Genomic DNA, 19,561 nt, shown 5'->3' with positions numbered 1-19,561 from the left:
TGCGTATTTATATTTTTTTATATAAAAAATACAGAGATTTGGGTTCTTTGCCTGAAGTAAATGTACATGATGTGACTGGAGTAAAGCCCGAAGTGAGGCGCAGTCAGCACCACACAGCCCTTAAACCACCCCCCCCCCCACCCCAGGTCGGAAAAAAATAAAGAAAATGCAGAACTCAGAGCGTGTTCTCACAGGAAAAAAAAAAAAAAGCTTTCAAGTAACGATGAGGGTGGGTTTCAGCACTTGAACAGTTCTGTGACTCCAATCAGTAGCAATGCAAACAAAGCCCGCCCCCAGGTACCAGCTCCCCTGGAGCTCTTCTCGTGGGTGCCACCAGCGGTTCTTCAGGAACACAAAAATCTAGGCTGAGGGAAGACTCCTTCCCCCAGAAAACTCTTCCCAGGAGGGGGAGAAGGTCATCCCGCTTCTTCGTCCATTTACAGCACGTCTCAGGGGAACTCAGCTCTGTCCAGTCAAGGAGGGTCGCAGAAAGGCCAGGGCCAAACTTTGCTCTTGGCAAATTAGAGTCTTTAATAAGAGTAATATGTGCAAAAAATTAAATAGATCAACCCAGGTTTCCAGAATTATTGTTGTCAGAATGCTTACTTTCTATTTGTGTTCTTACCCAACCCAACGCTGAAATCTCAATTAAGTACCCGAGGTAAGAAGTGACATTTGGGAGAGATCACCACAAAGAAAAAACCCCGAGAGGTGCAATCTGTTACCTCAGTGTTCTTCCTCCACCCAGATGCCTGCATTAAAGACACATATGCAGCAGCAAAAAGAAAAAATGTGCAAGATATCCCCTCCTTTCCATGAGGACAAAGCACTGTTTCTAGTTGTTTGAAGGAAGAATTGTTTCCTAACAGGTGGAGTGGGTGTTCAGCCTTCCATTTGCAAGGAGGAATGGGACAATCAGCTGCTCCCAGTTGCTTTCTGGCAAGTTTGTGGTGGTGTTTTTGTTTTTTTTCCCCCCTGGGCACATTATAGCTGGAAACCTTCCATGGGGGCTTCAGCTTGCTGGAAGATGAATTGCTGCTGGTTCTCATCTACCTGGGGAGCTAGGGTGGAGTCATCCTCTACTCCAAAATAGTGCTCAATCAAGTCAAAGGCCTTCTGGTAGATCTCTTGGTTCTCATGGCTCTGCAGGAACTCTATCTTATCCAAGCCTTAGAGAAGAAAAAGTGAAATGCAATGAAACAAGGAGATCCTGTTGTTCAGTGTCCCAAATCCATCCTCCACCCTTCCCCCTATTCACTGCAAGACCCTTGTCTGTGTTGGATTGGCATTTTGTGAGCAGCACTAACAGCTAAAGCTAACTAACAGCTAAAACTACCTGTTTCTCCAGAGTTGCTTGTGGATTTAATCTGTATCGGAAAGCATTAATGCCTTTCCAATTGTAGGTTTAGCTGATACAGCTGAAGCAGAGAGCTTTACCAGCTCTCCAGCAGAGAGCTGCGAGCACAAAACCAATCATCAGTGAAATTAATATCACAGTCTGTGAAAAGTTTGGCAGTTGCAGGGGGAAGGAGGTAGGGCCTGTCCCAGTAATCTCCAGCAGAAGGGCAGCAACAGCTTTAGCTGTCCTAATTAAATCCACTGCTGAACAGGAAGCATCCAAGCATTACATATTCAAGAATTTCAAGAATTATTCTTACTGGGACACACGATGTAACAGTCAGTGAGAGGGCAAAAAAGACGCTGGCAGTATACAGGACATTTCAGACCAAAATAGGAACTGTTCCTCAAAGCATTATGAACAGGACAAGAAACACCAAATTAGGCCTCTCCAGGGAAAAGCTAAGTCTCTCTGGATTTCCATCATACAACTGCAGCAAAAAGAGTCACAGACTTCTTACTTAGCTCAGCTTACTTTGATTAATATTCCCAACAGCACGAGCTACAATTATCCGGTTGGCATCCAGCTCTAAGAAACCCAGATAAGTATGACAGCTTTTGCTTCCAAGTGCTTTGTCTTACGCTGTATCGTAAGACTCTCAAAAAAGACAGCGTGATCTATTATTGGAGCAAATACTGACTGATTTAGAATATACCAAATCCCTTCACTAGTCAGAAAAGCAATCAAAACCCACCTAGCATCAGACCTTTCACTAAAATCTATTGTTTTCAAAGACCACCAACCACAACCTACCGTATGCCTCTTCAATCAAGCTACAGTAAGGGTTGATGCCTGTCCCGCTCTGGTTGGCTTCTTGCTCCCCAAGCCTCAGTATGTTCTCCAGGCCGTTCAGCGCCACCTGAACAATCTTGGAGTCCATGACAGTCAGCAGGTCACAAAGAGGCTTGATGCAACCCAAGTTTACCAGGTATCTAAAGAGAGCACCAAGAACACGCATTCACCTTTCAGGATAGCTAGCATCCCCTTTGCTCCATTATAAAGAACAGGAGAAGTGAGTCAAACTAAAATATATTGCTTTATTATGTAAGATTTCTATTTTGCAAGGCTAATTTTTAGCTACTTATCTGCATTTGTATACAACCCCTCCCTTTTTTTTTTTTAATATAATAATTTTCTTGAAATGCAGGTACTACTCAAATTAGATCCACACTGGATTTTAATCGGTCACCAAGTTTGGACATTTACCCTAGTCTAAGCTATATAAACAGGACGGGAGGGAGTAGTTTGGACTGGCTTATCCTCAATTCAGAATGAAACTACAGTTTCACAGCATGTGACCTGTATAGCTTGGCCTGTGTCTCAGGTACTCTCTCCCTGAGGTTCTCCAAATTAGTCCCTTGTTACTTATTCTTGCAGTTCCCATAAAGACAAAGCTACCATACATTCAGACAGATCTCCCTTAAGAGGAGCCCCAGGGAGTACCTGATCTGTTCAGGAGTTCCTCCTGACGTTGCATTTGTAATTGCCCATGCTGCCTCTTTCCTCGTACGGAATTCTGCTTTCTGCAAGATTTCTATCAGTACCGGGAAAATGTTTGCATCTATGACTGCCTGGGGAGAGAATAGTAAGAAGTGTTTGAATTGACAACATGGTTTCTAGAAAGGCTATTAAGAAACCTGAACAAAATCTCTACTTCCATTTTCCAATTCAGAAAGATCTTTTCAAGCTATTCCCTTCAGTGATTCCTTCATTTCATTCTTCAGCCAGATCCTAGTAATGCAAGATACTCAATTCTGTATCCAGCACAGTGATCTTTATTATTACATCAATACTGTAGGAATGCTTTCATCATTTATCTGCCTTTGTACATAGGTCATTGAAAGGATAATTAAAATTCAACAACCTACAAATTTTCAAAGGAGTATTTCTAATTGCATATAGAGAAACTGGGGCTGTCTCTTTCATTATTCCAATGATCCAATCTGTGGGACTCATTTCAGCCCAGTCTTTGTAGGTACAATTAGCTTTTTTTTTTTTTTAAGCTTTTGTGTGGCAGATGGCTACGTGCAGAAGTCTGCGAATAACTTCCAAATAAAGGACATGGAAAAAACAGCCTCCAAGTATCAGATATGAAAAAATGCAAGTTCTTCATGCTGAGCTTGGAATCTAGGATTTTTACAGATGGGCTAAGTGACTCGATGCTGTACCTGTATTTGTGCTCTGTTTCCTGCTGTGATGTTAGATATAGTCCAGCAGGCTTCTTTCCTGATTGACTCCTTGGGACTACTTAATAAGTGAAGAAGACACGGCAAGGCTGAACAGTTCAGAATCACCTTTAGAGAAAGAAAGCAGTAGTTGGATCACCAGTATCAGGCAGAAAGTTAAATGATTTCCATTTTCACACAGGGAATATGCTGTATGGGCACTCCCTGACCTTTTAGGGAAGGGGGGAGCAGTGGCACTTCTACATTATGTAGTAAAGAAAGGTATTCCACTCCACCTCCCATATATCCCCAAAACAGAGTTTTTGAAATTGCACCAAAAATACACTTTCCAGAGTAGCAAAAAAAAAAAAAAAAAAAAAAAAACAAAAAACCACAAGAGAAAAGCAAGTGGTACACCTTGATCCTAGGAAAATTTGCTGCAGACAAATACTATGAAGAGTTGTACTCCTCTCCAGCTGCATCTGTAAAACATTCCTATCCCCCTCACCTGGGTCTGGATGTCGTCTCCTGTCACGATGTTGCCAACCGCTCGCAAAGCTGGGGAGGCCACTTTGTAGTCATTGTGCCTGCAGGGAAGACGGTGCAAGGACAACAAATAGATCACTGCACCCGGATATTTAGGAAATCTTCTCTCCAGTCTCCCATCTGCATTACTTAGTATTCCATTCCCTAGCATACAGTCTCAGTCCAAACCTGTGTTTAATAAGTTCTTAGTGCACAGCATTAACCAGCACTCCAGCACTAGAAAATGCTCTGCCTCTCTCAGAAAGAGGAGGCCGATTACCTACAGCTCCCACCCTGCTTCAGACCCCCTTTTGTAACTGCCCCAGCAGAGCTGGTTAAGGCAGTGCCTGGATCCTGCCCCCACAAGGTGGGGAGAGCTCTGATGATCTGGGAGTGAACTGCTGCCCAGTCCCACTGGGCTGGAGCAGTGAGACAAGATACTTACATTAACAGCTCCACCAGCCGCCGACACACCCCCGAGTCAATAACTGCTTGAATTTTCTCATTGGGGCCATCTGATAAATAGGAAAGAGCCCAGCATGCATCTGCCAGCAAGTCAGAGTCACTGTTGAATAATAGTCGGGACAACACTGGCAGGCAGGGAGATACCTACAACAACAGCCACCACCCCGCATTAGTCACAGCCTGTCAAGGACCACCACATTTGCATACCAACACCACACGGCCACGCTGACTGACAAGATAACAATATTGAACGTCCACAGCTTCCTTCCCCAAAGTCAGCAGCTTCCTTGCTGGTTTACGTACCTCGTAATCACGGCTTAAAGTTACCTCAACAGCTTTGCTACTAAACTGAAATTACATCCCTTCCTCTCGGAACAAGTGTAGGCTCCTGAGACGAGTGCTACCATGCACGCTGCAGTTTGGAAGCTCCTTCCATTTCTTATGCAAGAGCACTGCTCCAATTCTTGTTCTCACTAACCCTAAAAAGCTCAGTATTCAGAACACCAACAGTTATACTTCCAAGTGCTTCAAGTATTTGTTTTTATATTTACACTTAATTTAGATTGCACCTCTCACTGCAGGCTTCCCAGCTTTGATAAGGAAGCTTTCATTTTAAAAACACAAAACAAAAACTCACAGATCTAAAACCATTTCAGATTTACCAAACAAAAAAGAACGAGACAGATCTGAACGACCAGCAGAACCTTCTGTTAGTGCCACTGGCATACCAGGGAAAGGCAAGAAGAAAGCTACCACAGCTGAAACATAGCTGCAGAGCTCCTGTTTTGTAAAATCTGGATGCCTCAGAACTGAGTTTTCAGTGTAAAACTCAAAGTTGCAGGCTTCCAGCATTCACAAAAAAAAAGAGTTCAGGGTAGCCTAGAGTACATGCTACTTACACAGAAGTCTGCATTTACCCCTTACTCAAGGGGCTTAAGCTGATGGGCTGCCAACAGAGCCATGCAGCGAGGTTGGCAGAATACTAAAGAGGCACTCAAATATCTGCTGAACACTAAGATCCACCTCAGCAGGAAGAACCTCACCCCGTTCCCTCCCAGAACATCTTACAGAAGTCCAACGGCCAAAAATAATTTAGACAAACATCTTGGCTGGGTGTCTCCCCATCACATCTGCCAACGAGGCATTTACTCTCACCTTATCGAATTCAGGCGGCGGACTCTTCCCTCTGCACAAGTTCGACAAGGCCCAGACAGCATTTCGTGTCATTGTCAACCTGGTGGACTTCGTAAGGAGCCTAGAGAGACAATTACCATGCATTACCCTTGGTGCAGAACGTAAGTTGCTGGAAACCAGCAAGGGAATCAAAAAAAAATAAAACACTTGTATGACTGTAAGGAAGTCAAACCACTACTCCACTTGCTGTAGCTCAAGCCATGCCCTTTGTCACTCAAGCCTCTCACTGAGCAAGAAGAGGAGTGAAACAACTACTTCTAGAACAAGCAGCTACTTTCCTAACACTACAGTGACATGGAACAGGCAAGCTCCGTGCTGGACAAGTTGCAGAAAGCAGTGTAAGTTAGTCAAATGCAGTTCCAAGACCAAATTCAGCCCAGACACTCGCACCAGAGGTGAGATGGCCTCTCAGTGACCAGCTGACAAACTGCTGCCTCTACTCTGCAGTGAAGACAGTAAGTCCTGGGGGCTGAGGAAGGCTTCGGTCAGTTATTGAGAGAGGGGACTGACAGGAGGACCGGTATAGCAAACCAGGTCATTTGTGACAAAGCATCAGTTTGCCAAGGACAGGATACAGCAAACAATCACTTCCAAAGCAGGGAGTGGTGCTGGAGAGCACACTCCTGATAGCCAGATCTTCTGACTGTGGTGGGATGCACCACACCTGAGAGCTCAGAGGCAAGGTGGTGTGCAGAGACCTGCTTCCCTTTCCTCAGTCCTACAGAAGCCCACTCAGACAAGCACCTGAAATCCACAGCATAAGCACAAGAACAGGCATTTGGAGGGACACAGTGAAACAGCAAGGCCTATGGCTTCAGAGAGGCAAGCACACTGCAACAGCACCCGCTGCAGGTTCAGAGCAGTGTAAAGGTTTGTGAGAAGGCATGTTATCTACCAAGTCCCACTAGTTATCAGATACTTGTCTGAGCTGCCAGTTTATCATCTGGTACCAATGGTTTGATTCCCATCAACACACTTTGCTAGGGAATCTGTTCATCCAGCTCAAATATTGCTCTGCTGCAGTGCAGTGGGACTTCACAAAGTGTATTGGCAAGTATTCATGGCTACTCACATTAACAAGGGAGGAAGAATAGCGCAGTTAAGGACATAATCTCTACACACAGAGCTGTCTCCAGCAATGTTCCCCAATGCCCAGACAGCCTGAAAGGAAACAGCAACAGTTTTAGCATTCACGCAGTTTCCAAACAGAGGAAGAAAAGGGTAGTGTGCTAAGAAAGCATTTTCCTGTAACTCCAGGTAACAGACACTTCAGTTTGTGGTCTGCAGCCAGCTCTCAGACTAGTCACTTATTTTAAACATTGCATTTTAATTGTGTGCGACCCACTGTGGTTCTCTCCCTAACCCCAAAGAAAGAAGTGAACCTTACCTGTTCTTGAACATCCTCAAAGTCAGAGTTTAACAGCTCTATAAAGATAGGAACTGCCCCGGCCTCAATTACTATTTTTGTTTGTTGGGAAGTTCCCGATGCAATATTCGTCAGTGCCCACGCTGCTTCAAACTGAAACGAGTAGAAAAGAAGTGTGACTAAAATAACCCTGACGTAGCGAGGTATTTGCTATTAAATTTCAGCTACAATTCTTTCATCTTCTCTTAAAACACTTGAGAAAGCATCCCCCAACAAAACACCTCAACACCCTAAGAAAAAGATTTTTCTTGTACAGTAAGAAAAACCCACACCTGCCTCCTCATAGGCTCAGTTGAACGAGTGAAGACATTTACCTACACAATCACTTTCCTGTATGAAAGTGAAGATGCATAGCCCAGAAATACACTGAGCAGGAAGCTTTATCTATTCAGTGCAAGCACTTCTAGCCCACCCTCTCATCTGGCTAACACTACAAAGATGCCTCATGATATGTGGCCCTGGGCCAGAGGGAAGATAGAAAATTATGAAGGCAGCCATCAGCTCTGAGATCCAACTCCATGTATGGAAGTATCTTTAACTCCTGCAAGATAACTATAGTTATTACCAAGCTGGAAGGAATCTCAAAAAGCCATCTAGTCCATCCCTCTGCCCCACGGCAGGGTCAGTACTACCTATGTCACTTCTAACAGCCACTTAGCCTGTTCTTGAAAGCCTGCAATAATGGAGGTTTTTCCTTACACAATTGCTCCCTACACATTTACTCTGTGGCTCCTCTAGCTTCCAGCAGCAACATCAGACATAGGAATGACAAATCCCCTCTGCTGCAATCGAAATACAGTTTTTCATTATTTTTGCCAGCGTTCTTCCAAGAACTGAATTTAGAGCAATCTATAACTTTTCTGTTGCTCCTTTCCAAGCATTAAAACTATCTTTATCTTCTCCCATATATCATACACCCTGCATCTTTCGGGTTCAAAACCACTTTTCTCTAATAGCACCAGCGGGTTCATGCTGCTCAGCTGCAAAGATTTAACAGCTACAAGCCGTGAAGAATTCCTAACAGGCTGCTTTACCTGTAGCGTGCAATTTTCACTTCTTTTCAGGAATTCAACAAATCTGTCCACCACTCCTTGAGTGTTTATCACTTCATCTATTGGAGGATTTGGCTCTGAAATAGTAATGCAGTGTCAAAATAGTGTATAGGTCTAATACAAGGGAACAACAAGCATGAACTATTGTTGTCCTGAATGGTTTCAAGCTGTACTGAACTTGGCAGGACAACTCCTCAGAATCACTTTCAGTAAAACGTATTCAGTTGTAAATAGGTAGTAAATTTACTAGGTTATCAAGTTTCTAGATTATAGCCTTCCCCAAACTCAAAGCTGGGGATTTGTACAACACTTCAAGTGCGCAAATATTCCTGAAATAAAGCCTATGTTGGACCCTAGGGCGGGGATGAGGGACTTTTACCTTTGGAAAGTAGCTTCCTGAATTTCTGTGTGGTTGCTAGCTGTAGGTCAGGGTCATCTGAAAAAAGCATCTCTACCATCTCTCTTGTGATCACTCCCTCCTGAAAGGAGACAGAACAACAGTTCCATGTCACATGAAGCTTATTTAAGGTATCGCAATCAAGGCAGCCTACCACAATTCTGTGCTAGCTGTTAATCCAAAGATGCGCTGTCTGAGATTACAGCACACTATCTGCTTCCTGGCAGACTTCTCCGGTTTGTTGTAGTAGTACTAGCAACATTCCCCAAACCAGGGAAAAACAAACAGGTTGCAGTTTATCAGTTTCATGCAGTCCACAGCATTAAATCTATCTGAAGGCATGATCACAGCAAGAAGAGGCACCTTACCCCACATGTTGTGGAACTAACATAGGAATCCACGAGGAGGCTGTCAAACATGGAGGCATCTTCATTGATCAGTTCCACGTTTCTTCTTTTAAAGAGCTGACAGGGAACAAAACACGGGAATCATTATTAGAAAGCAATGATTAACAGTATTCACAAGTAGACATTCTTGTTCCTCAAACAAGATACCGCCAGCTATAGATGAAGCATAACCTGAATAGAAAAGTAGTCATTAATAACAGCTCTGCACACTGAACACTAGCTTGGCATACAAGCCCTGATAATAAAACATGCTAAGGCTTGCTCTCAGATATGCAAATGCCCAAGTCACTGAAGCACTGGTATAGGCAAGTGCAGAATTCGGCCTAACAAGTTAGGGAAAACAGGGAGAAGGCAGCTTGTAGACGATGCAATCATTTAGTCTGAGCCACACAGATCGCCCGAGAATCACCTTTCACTTTCTCAGACCTCCCAGCAAAAAAAAAAACAAAAAACAAAACACAGCTCAGAGTGAAGAAATGCATGCAGCCCATACTTTCACTTACTCTCTCTGCTTCTTGATGAAGCAGCTCCACTCACTAATTAATTAAAAAGTTAAAAACAAGGATCTGTGAACAAAAACCTTCAGTACCATAAAGACAAAGTGCTTGGAGAGCCCTTGGTGTGAGCGACACTCTGTGCTAGGTACAAAGGAAAAGCAAAGGAAAGTCTCAGAACAGGAGAAGTAAGAGGACTGCCAACAAACCTTAATGCACAGATCCTTGAAGATTCCCGTTTGGCAGCAGCACAATCTTGGTTGTGTTAAGGCTGTACACAAGCTAGTCAAGATGAGAGTTACCTGTTGCTCTCGTTTCTGTTTGCGCAGTTGAATTCCTTCCTCTTCTCTTCTCCGACGCATTTCCTCAGGATTTAGGGCTTTGTTCTTGTAACTCTTCATTCGATAGTTATCCTTGCCAGGACTCGCCATGGTTTCTGTGAAAAGGAAAAGGCCTCAGATTTCTGGTCACTCTCTGTTCCTTTACCAGCGTGTCATTTTCAACGAGAACGTCAGTGCACATAAAAAAAGCAAAGAACAGCCAGATTAAATGGACTTTTAACGTAAAAAGCAAGAGCTGGCCTCTTACACACTGAAGTAAAAGCTTCAGGCCAGAATATGACCCTGACACTAGTTCAGGTGATGTGTTGTTGAGGCAAGACTGTTATTAAGTTTGTAGGAAGCAGAGCAGAGCAGATTTGCTACTCTGAAAGGAACCTGGATCCAACGCCACAACATTGAAGCACGTCACCCATATGAAAAGCTCCTCCTCAGAGAGCTTCACCGTCCTCAGGAGGTGTGTAACTAAGTTCTAGCTTGGTGTTAGATCTTATTTCCCTTGTACCATCAAGGAATAACCCACACCTCGACATCCCTTTCCCACAGACATCTGCTGAAGGCCGTTCCGATTGCCAGTGGGTGACTGCACCAACTTCAGCATTTCGGAGCAGCCCGTGGAAGCACCAAACCACATCTGCATGGCAAAAACCCAACAGAGCTCACAGTAAACTGCAGCCTTGATTTTACAACTCCACTAAAAACACTGCCAAGAGACAAGCTGCACATATCACAGGCCACGTTTGCCCTGCCAGCTTACTGCAAGGGTTCAGTACACCTGACCTACTTATTTTGCTGCTTCATATCTGACTAATGCAGTACTTCAAACCTGATTACTCGTCTATTTGCCTCCTAGTCAGGGAAGTGACACTCCACTGTTTGGCACAGTAAAACCACCAGGGCCAAGCAGCAACCTGAGCACAGGAGGACAGCAATTCCTCAGCTGCACCCAGCTACAACCCGCTGCTTCCACCACATCCACTCCTTTTTCCATTTTCCCAAACGCTCCCTTCCTCCCATTTATGAGACAGATCCCTTGGATTCTCTTCTGTGCCCTTCCCAGGACAGGAAGGAAGCGGTGATAATGCAGAGGAGCAAACTGCCTGTTAGCCCTGAGACCAGGAGACAATTCCCTGGCAGTCTGCAGGACACCAGTATCTGTGTTTTGTCCACCTGCCCCGAGCAGCTGGAAGTAGGACCCTGTGAAAGTTGGCAGCTACCTCCTCAGACCTCCTCCTTCAACCCTTAAGCGCTCCTCAGGCACGCTGCTTACAGAAAGTCCACGTCTGACTTATCAGCTGCCTCCAGCCACCCTGGAAGCCCTCCAAGATCAGCTGGAGAAGTTTCAGACCTTGCTGCCCTCCTGCTAGCAGGGCCCACAGCCGAGCCAAAGACAGGTATAGCCTACAGCTGTCCAACAGCTCGCTGCTGTGGAAAGAGGAAACAACCAGAAGAATTCACGTTAACATGAGGAAACAAATTACTTGCAGTTATAGGATTTCAAGACAATACCTACAGACACTAAACATTAGGAGAGTCAAGCTCCTTTTCATGGTATCTGCTTTCTGAGGGGGCATTCCCTTCCCTGGCCAAATCAGCAAGGACATTCTCGTGAACAGCAACAGATAAAGCAAAAACACCACCAAAAAAAAAAATCAAGTTCCTCTGGTCACTTGCACTGCAACAACCACACATGCCCCTGGCAAGCAGTCCCGAAGCTCAGCTGACCCCAGAAACATCCCAAGGCTTGAGGAGGTGTAGGCACAGCGGGCTGCAAGCTTATTGGCACCTCTGAGGCTGAAAAGAAGCCACCAGCTCTTCATCAGTAAGCAGCAGTATTCCAGTGTTGTACTAGAAAGCCTTTCAGTAAGCTGTTTAGGACACAGTAGTTCTGTGAAAAAGGGACTGCATCGTACGTGAGCACCACCAAGGAAAACACACAGAGCCTCCAAAGAGAGTGGAGAGCTGAAACAAGTCAGAGCAGGGCTCCTTTTTTGCCTGAGCTCACCTCTCACGAGGCAGAGGTTCAGAGGAATAACTGGCATGTTTGTAAAAGCGTCTGACACACCTACCGTGTCCTCAAGGACCACTGACACGGCAAGGAAGCAGCCTGAAGCTCTCAGAAGCCAGGCCCCTGCTCCCCCTTGGCCATCCCCCTTCCCAGCAGGGCTGTACGCCAGGGTGGAGGGGAGAATCTTTGTTATTTTTGACCGAGTAGCAGCTACTTCAGGAGACAGAAGACAAAATGTACAGGGGGTTGTTTATAGCTGATCTTCCAGGAGCAAGGCGTCATCTACACCCAGATTTTAATTCAGGAATTAAATGTCACCACTGCCATTGGTTCAGCTGGTGAAGCATCCCTGGGACTGCCCCAGCTCTAATGGCTGATACGGGCACAAAAAGGAGTAAAAGCTTAATTCAGAAAGATTACACCAGAATCCCTAGCAGACAAATTGGCTACCTCCCTTTGGAAGGCAAAGTCCCCAAGTAAAAGGTAGTTTTTAAGGAAGGGAGGACAAAAAAAGTGGTTAAGTGGCTTAGCTGTATGCCCGGGATTACCAGCCAGTTGGTCACACAAACAGCTGAGTGGCACATGACAGTCGAGCTGCCCGGGGACTTGCACAACCCCGCTCCCAGGCACACCCTGGCAGCCTGGAGCTGGGTGGCAGCGCAGAGAAGGAACCTGGCCAGGCACCAAGGTCTCACACTCAGCGTGTGCTGTGCCCTGCAGCGTGAGGCTACCGATTTCAGGAGCTCTGAGCACCACCGTGACACTGCAGGGACCCCCACACACCTCCATGCAACCATCACTGGTTTCCTACTTCATTTTGCGCACACACCTCCTCAGGTCCTTTCCGTTGACTGTTTCCAGTCCATCCTGTCCCAATACCTTGGCCTTGGAATGCCAATTTGTGACGTTACCTCCCATCTCTATGGCAGCAACATCACCGGGGCAAGATTCTAACTCCATGGTGAGCTCAGCTGATGCTGTCAGCACCAGGCTGCAGCAAACACGTGGAACAGAAGTGACAGCGGGAGGCCAAGCACATCCAAATTCTCTGCACAAAACATCTGGCTCATCCAGTATATCTGCAAGCCAGGCTTCGGCAGCGTTAACTATTAACTGAAATCCTACCCACACTAAGCCAGGCTGGAGGGGCAGTCTGATTCTCTGATCAGAGAAAGCACTCATCCACAATCATCTGCGAGTGATGCACAGGCAATGATCAAGCCACACATTTGCACTTTGCAACTGAACATCAGTTGTTGCTCTGAGAAGTTTCTGCTTTTATAGAAAAGCTCTTGGCTAAGCAGCACTGGAAACCTACCCAGGGCACGTTTCTTTCAGCTGCTGAAGTTCCAGCAGCCACCCAAACCCCCACAGAACGCTAGGACAGCGCCTTTGCTAGGACAGCTTTCTCCTCTGACAAGCAGCTAGGCCCTGCCTTGTATCAAGATAGCATCAGCTCACGCCCTGGAATTACAGAATCGTTCTGATGTTGTTCCAGGCACAAGTCCTGGGCTCTGGGCTTCCCTGCAGTGCCCCACGGAAGCCTCCTCCTGCACCGCAGCACTCAGCCCGGCAGCAGCTCCCCCGAGCAGCCTGCAGCTGCCCCAGGGACCCTGCTCCGAATTATTGAGTTAATTCACTCTGGGAATGCTTTCAGGTGGTCCGTGAGCTGAGAATTCTCTTGCAGGAGCTACAGGAACAAACCTGGGGGTGAAGGTTAATGGAACAATACCTGCTCAGTTCCCTGTGTAAAGGAAACCCCTTGGGGAGGCCGCAGAAGTTTGGCTCCTGCTGTTGGTTTCGCTGGCAATGGTCGGCTTCAGTGAGGAGAAATCCTCCTGTGGTCATGTAAGCCAAAGAACGAACAGAACACCACACTCCTCCTTAGCCTATATTGAACGATGAGAAAGTTTTCACCAGGTAAATGAAAAAGCAGGGTGAAAGGTGGACTCTGAAGGCTCACCAGAGCCCTCGGGTCCCGTAACCACCCACAGAGAAGCCAACAAAGCCACAGCACTCGGCCAGAAAGGCGACTCCGGGGTCACTGCCACCACGCCAGGACTGTAACGGCTTCTCAAGACCACTGAATCACCACCCAGCCTCACTTCCTTCCAGCTGACGCTCTCCCCACTGCTCTGCCTTACAGAACACAACTGCTTCCAACAGTTCGGCTGCTGCTGAAAGCCTCCGAGCTGAGTCACTGCAGGGGCTCGCACGTCTAAATCAGGACTTGTGCTGCTGAGTCAGCCTGGAGGGACAGAACAGAACAGTTACACTCACAGATCTCACCAGGCGCTTTTGAGCCAGAATTCCCTTCCACGAAGGCAATCTTTGTAAGGTGTCTACTACAGTCCTGGTGCTGGCCACAGGACACGTACCTAAGACACCTGGCCAGCAAGGAGGGCTGACAGCCCCGTGTGTGGAGTTCAGTACAGCAGCAGAGTTACACAACGGCAATGAACAGCATGAACTTGGTCAGTTACAAGGAAAGAAAAATCCCTAAGCTCCACAAATAAGAGCAAAACACAATCAATTAACTAAAAAGATGCATCTGACAACCTTGCTGCTTACATCCCTCAGGTCTCTCCAGTCCATAAGCTCACCTGAGGAACCTCCTGCCACCTGCCTCCCTGCAGGCCCTGACCCCCAAAGATCAGCACAACTGCACCAAACAAAACAGCATTACGGATTTCTGAAGTGTCTCAAAACCTGAGCCCTGTCTCCACGCAGCCAAGCATTAACCACCATTTCTCTGTAAGCACAGTGTGGCTCTGAAGACCACAGCTGATGTCTTGCAGGGGTAGCAACCGAGGTTTGCTTGAAGTAAGTTTGTAAACCCCCTCTAAATTTACTTGATGATTAGCAGTGCTTGTGTGAATTTTGTTTCTTCTGTCTTATTTGTGAAAGTTCCTAAAGTTTGAGAAGTAACAGAAACAAAAGTTCTGGACCTCAGACACATAATCAGTTACTCACCACTACAGGCACATCTTCAGTCAATTCTTAAAGGGATGTTGCTTTACGACATGGCATAAAGGTTCTTCGTGACAGCAGCTACAGACACAGATCTAGCTTTAGAGGAGCGTGTCCAGGACAACTTAATGGTTTAGTCGGGAATGGAGAAAGCGAAGCCTAAATAATCAGTGCTTCCTGAACACAAACTAAGTGAAGTTGGTTATGCTGAATGTACACAAACAGTTGATTAACGTGCACTGCATGCAGAGGCAGCTCCGAGCCGCTGGCAGACAGGAGCCCAGGACAGGTTCCTACGCTGAGCCTCTCATTTTGATGGTTTTGTAGTGAAAAGTGAATTAGGAATAAAATCACTTCATTGCTCAGAAGGTGACGGAGGGAAAAGGAAACCAAACAACTACAGGAGGAGTCCTGCCAAGCAAGCAGCAACTCGAGGCTTTTCCTCCACAGCCCTGCAGTGACCCAGCCGCTGCTAACCCTGGAGGAGAGGCCAAGTGCTGCGCTCTGTCACTCGCTTGCTCATTTCATTCTGCTTTCAAGTCCTCCTGCAGGTTCTCCGAGTGCCTGCTCCAAGCGAGCAGAGGCAGTAGTCTTGCAGAGAGGTCTCAAACACCAAGCTGCTGCCACCCGGGGCCGGGTGCTTGTCGCGGAGTACACGGTGTGCTCGCAGAGCACTTATCCCCGCAGTTATTTGGCTGTCTGGTGCAGCAGTCGCCGTTGGCTCGTTCCCGTCGGTTTTCGCTGCGAGAGCCAGGGCCGTGATATCACTGCAGGAATGTGCAACAGCCTCGCTGCTGCCTGCTGAGGGGGAGGGGAGCACAAAAATGCTCTTCGGAGGAATTAAGAGCCCTGCAGCACACTTGTCTTTCGCCGTGGTCAGCCCGAGAGGAGGCCTCCCGCTGGCTGCCCGTGCCCGACGTCAGGAGAACTCGCTGTCCTTGAGTCTGTTTCTCTGAACACAAACTTCAGCTCTACTTCCTCCTGACCTTTTCACCCCGAAAGCCTGGGGTTTGGCGCCTATAAATCCCCTTCAACTTGATTTACATGCCCCAAGACCTTCAGACTTCCTTAAAAGTGTATTGATGATCTGAGAAGCGTAACTCCCTCTCACCTGAGGTCAGGGAGCCCTCCGTAACAGTTCCTGAACCAAGGATCAGCTCAAACTTGACCCGCAAGAGATTCGGGAGCCCTAGCGCAGCCTGAAATAAAGTTGCAGAGAGCTACAGAATTCCAAAAAGCTCATCCCTCCCAGCACGTGCTTTTCTACAGAAACAAGCAGCATTGTGCTTTGATAAGCATGTTTATCTGGGCTTCAGAAGTACAATAGCTGAAAAGTGAAAGGCTGGAGGAATTAGGACTTCCCCTATTACACCCACCACTTTGATGATCAGGCTCCCCTTTACAAAGTTCATGTTTGCTCTCCCAAACTCAAGCAAACAAAGCAAAAACAGCCAAGTAACTGGTTCAATTCATCAGCCACGAGAGATCTGTTGAGAGCCTGACGTTACTGCTGCATGGGCTGAGCAGCACAGCAAAGACCCCCGGACATTTGTAACCTGCACAGCCAACGAGGAAAGGACCGAGGGGCATTTCTAGGATTTTGGGCACTTCTAGGAGGTGAGACCAACGCTCCACAGCTCCCTACAAACCACAGCACCCCCGACCCACACCACACAAAGCACGGCAGCATACTGCCACAATTTAGACCTATTAACCCAAAGCACTGAAAAAGCAGTCTCTGCTTATTTTAAAAGTTACTTTTAAAAGGTTTAAGCGGGAAGCACCGAATGGCCGCTGTCGGGAACGCGGCTGCTTCAAGCTCCAACGAGAAACCGCCGAGGCAGAGGGGGGAAGGACGGGAAAGCTCCTCCGAACACCCTCAGCCACAGAAAGCGCTCGCAGCTTCCAGACGTGCTCCAACAGGCCCGAGGACGTTTTCCTGCTCGAAGCTGCCGGCCGAGGTTTCTCACCAGGCTGCGTTGTGTTCCAGAAGCTGCTCTGGACGGGAGCTGCTGCAGCCGGGGCAGCCACGGCCTCACAGGAGGCGGCTGAGGAGCTGCTGACCCCTCGGGCAGGCCGCGTCCCTCCACAAGGGGCATTTTTAAGGGCAAGCCTGGTTAAAAGCTGCTGCAGTTAAAAACTATAAAACCTTCATTTTTACCTCAGAGACGAAGCCGGGGGGGAATGCTCCTGCTGCTGGCCTCGCTCCCCGCTCCCCTCAGCCCCCCAAAGCCCCCTTACCCCTCAGGGAAGCGCCACGGCCCCGATCAGGGAGCCCCAGCTCACGGCCAGGATGACAGAAACCCCCCGGCACTGCCGGACCCGCCGAGGGGCAGCGCTCGGCGGTTAATTACGGTTAATTACCCGTCCCTAACGACAGCGCTGCGCCTCTGACAGGGCGCGAGGCCGGCCCCGGGGGGCTCACGGCGCTGCCGAGACCCTCGCTGACAGGAGAGGCCGCTTGTGGCTGGGGTTTTGGGCCGGTTTAGAGCAGAATTGGGAAACCCGGGGGGGGTTGGCGTGAGGTGAGGCACCGGCTCCCCCCGCCCGGGAAAGGCCCCGCCGGGGCCGCGCTGCCCAAGCCCTGCCCGCAGCCCCCGGCCCGCTGAGGGGCACGGGGCCGAGCCGCAGCCCCCCGCCCGGTGCTGTCCCCGGTCCCCCCCCCGTCCCGCCCTCACCCATCGCGGCTCCTGAGGCGGCGGCTCCCGGCGGCGGCCACAATATGGCGGGAGGGCGGCGGGGGGCGGGCGGCGAGCGGCCAACGGCGGCCGAGAGGAGCCAAACGGCCCCGAGCCGCGCGGGCCCGCCCCGGGGCGGGACGGGTGGGGGCGGACTCGGCCCGCCTCTAACGGCCGCCCCTCGGTCGGTTATGGCACCTCACGGTCTGGGCTTCACGGCCCTTCAGCCCCGTCACCTCAGTTATGGCGCCTCACGTCCTGTCCCCTCACGGCCCCTCAGCCCCATCCCCTCAGGTCCCCTCACAACCCGTCCCCTCATGGCTGTCCCCTCAGCCCCAGCCCGTCACATCCCCTCGCATCCCGTCCCCTCAGGTCCCCTCATGTCTGTGCCCTCGCATCCCCTCAGCACTGTCCCTTCAGGTCCCCTCAGGTCGGCTCACAGCCCCTCAGCTCCATCCCCTCAAGCCCTGTCTCCTCATGTTCTGTCCCCTCATGTCCCTCCAGCCCCTCACATCCTGTCCCCTCAGGTCCTCTCATGTTCTGTCCCTTCACGCCTGTCCCCTCATGTCCCCTCATAATCCATCCCCTTACATCACCTCAGCCCCATCCCCTCAGCTCTGTCCCCTCAGCCCCAGCCCCTCACGTCCCATCCCCTCAGCTCTGTCCCCTCAGCCCCAGCCCCTCACGTCCCATCCCCTCAGCTCTGTCCCTTCATGTTCTGTCCCCTCATGTCCCTCCAGCCCCTCACATCCCCTCACATTCTGCCCCCTCACACTCCATCCCCTCACATCCCCTCAGTCCCATCCCCTCACGTCCCTCCAGGTCCCGTCCCCTCAGCTCCCACCCCTCAACCCTGTCCTCTCACACCCCAGCCCCGTCCTCCCGCACCCCAAGTCCCACCATGTCCCCACAGCATCCTCAGACTGCCAAGCTGGGGGCAGGCGGCTCCGGGCCCCCCATGGGAGGCATTGAGGGGACACGGGCACGATCCTGCTCCACGTGCAGCTCGGAGCAGGGCAGCACGCACAGCAGCGCTCTAAGATGTCTTTTCATTATAAAGTGTTTTAAGGATCTGTGTCCTTCGCAGCTCCACGGCCTCCTGCGGCAGGGGCTGAGCGGCGTGGGGGCATCAGGTGGCGCGTGGCCGGCAGTTCCCTCCCATGGCAAGGAAGACGTCAATGGGGACGTAGGGCAGGGTCAGGCAGTGGCTCCCAGGGCATCGCCGCAGCTGCCTGTGGGGAGAGAGAAGGGTGGGGGCAGCAGCATGGCAAGGTCGGACCCTGCACCCCACAGGAGTCCCTCTGGCGGGGCTCAGCACCCCCTTACCTTCCCGCAGGCTGCTCGGCACCCACTGGCTCCTGAGCTTCTGGAGCCGCGGCCAGGCTGGGACAGTCACCTGCCTCGATGGGGAACCTCCGGGCCTGTGGTGTTTCCTGGGAGCTCATGTCTGGGCCCTGGACGTGGCTGATGAGGGAGAAGGAGCCGTGAGCTGGCAGCACAGGGCCTGGCTCCTGAGATCCCCATCCCCACATGGGAGGCTCCCAGGGGATCGCCGGGGCTGGGTCTTGCCCTGCCGAAGGGCAGGAGGCGCTGCCTGCTCTGGTTCCAGCTGCCCGGGCTGGCTGGATGTGCCCAGCTCGGACACACGGCTGCGAGGCAGCAGCAGGAGGAGCTGGCACAGGGCACGGCCACTGCCTGCCCTCAGTGTCCCCGTGCTGAAGGTGCAGGATGACACTGAGGAGCGAAACGTTCCCAGCACGCCAGCTCTGAACCCCCTTCTGCCACCCCCCAGCCTGCTCTGGGGAAAAAGGGGAAGGGACACAGAGGGGCAAAAGGAGGGGGAGGACGTGTGGCCAGCCCCGCATCCCCTGCATTCCTCACCCCGTGAGCCCCCCTACTCACGGTGCCCACTGAGCGGGCGTTCCAGCACAGCCCTATCCCCCCTGCCCGGCCGAGTGGTCACCCACTTTGATGCACATCCGTCACCTCTGATTCACACAGCATCAGCTGCATCATAATAGCACAGCAGGGTTTAAGAGGTCC

The 19,561-nt window shown here is 49.7% G+C and overlaps 2 protein-coding genes across 5 annotated transcripts; both read right to left on the bottom strand.

The window, feature by feature from the left end:
- Positions 1–506: 506 nt before the first annotated feature.
- On the bottom strand, positions 507–17,678 carry KPNA6 (karyopherin subunit alpha 6). Of its 4 annotated transcripts, XM_072027497.1 has the most exons (15): positions 17,519–17,638; positions 13,603–13,759; positions 9,734–9,960; positions 8,992–9,087; positions 8,606–8,705; positions 8,209–8,303; positions 7,136–7,267; positions 6,821–6,909; positions 5,710–5,809; positions 4,535–4,698; positions 4,073–4,151; positions 3,568–3,693; positions 2,843–2,970; positions 2,153–2,331; positions 507–1,169 (listed from the first exon to the last, which is right to left on the bottom strand). In XM_072027497.1, exons 3-15 carry the CDS (start codon positions 9,953–9,955, stop codon positions 985–987), a joined length of 1,695 nt encoding a protein of 564 aa, XP_071883598.1. In that variant the 5' UTR covers positions 9,956–9,960; positions 13,603–13,759; positions 17,519–17,638; the 3' UTR covers positions 507–984. The 4 variants fall into 4 exon arrangements, with proteins under 4 accessions (XP_071883598.1, XP_038023305.1, XP_038023307.1 ...); XM_038167377.2 differs by lacking the exon at positions 13,603–13,759 and having other exon boundaries at positions 17,519–17,678; XM_038167379.2 differs by lacking the exon at positions 13,603–13,759 and having other exon boundaries at positions 9,827–9,960; positions 17,519–17,677.
- An 882-nt stretch (positions 17,679–18,560) lies between these two features.
- Positions 18,561–19,541, bottom strand: FAM229A (family with sequence similarity 229 member A). The gene is made up of 3 exons (XM_072027508.1): positions 19,421–19,541; positions 18,845–18,982; positions 18,561–18,750 (listed from the first exon to the last, which is right to left on the bottom strand). Exons 2-3 carry the CDS (start codon positions 18,961–18,963, stop codon positions 18,648–18,650), a joined length of 222 nt encoding a protein of 73 aa, XP_071883609.1. The 5' UTR covers positions 18,964–18,982; positions 19,421–19,541; the 3' UTR covers positions 18,561–18,647.
- Positions 19,542–19,561: the final 20 nt, after the last annotated feature.

This window comes from Anas platyrhynchos, chromosome 24 (genome assembly GCF_047663525.1).
Source record: "Anas platyrhynchos isolate ZD024472 breed Pekin duck chromosome 24, IASCAAS_PekinDuck_T2T, whole genome shotgun sequence".
In the NCBI taxonomy this organism is placed as follows: domain Eukaryota; kingdom Metazoa; phylum Chordata; class Aves; order Anseriformes; family Anatidae; genus Anas; species Anas platyrhynchos.
The sequence above is the reverse complement of the archived record's forward strand: the minus strand, read 5'-3'. Positions and strand labels throughout refer to the sequence as shown.

Excerpts from the sequence above, each read along its gene's own strand:
- KPNA6 (XM_038167377.2), bottom strand. Across the intron at positions 2,332-2,842 it reads GGAACTCCTGAACAGATCAG|ATACCTGGTAAACTTGGGTT; the intron begins GTACTCCCTGGG and ends TGCTCTCTTTAG. Across the intron at positions 1,170-2,152 it reads CTTGATTGAAGAGGCATACG|GCTTGGATAAGATAGAGTTC; the intron begins GTAGGTTGTGGT and ends TTCTTCTCTAAG.
- FAM229A (XM_072027508.1), bottom strand. The coding sequence starts at position 18,963 with ATGAGCTCCCAGGAAACACCACAGGCCCGGAGGTTCCCCATCGAGGCA. Across the intron at positions 18,751-18,844 it reads GCCGAGCAGCCTGCGGGAAG|GCAGCTGCGGCGATGCCCTG; the intron begins GTAAGGGGGTGC and ends CTCTCCCCACAG.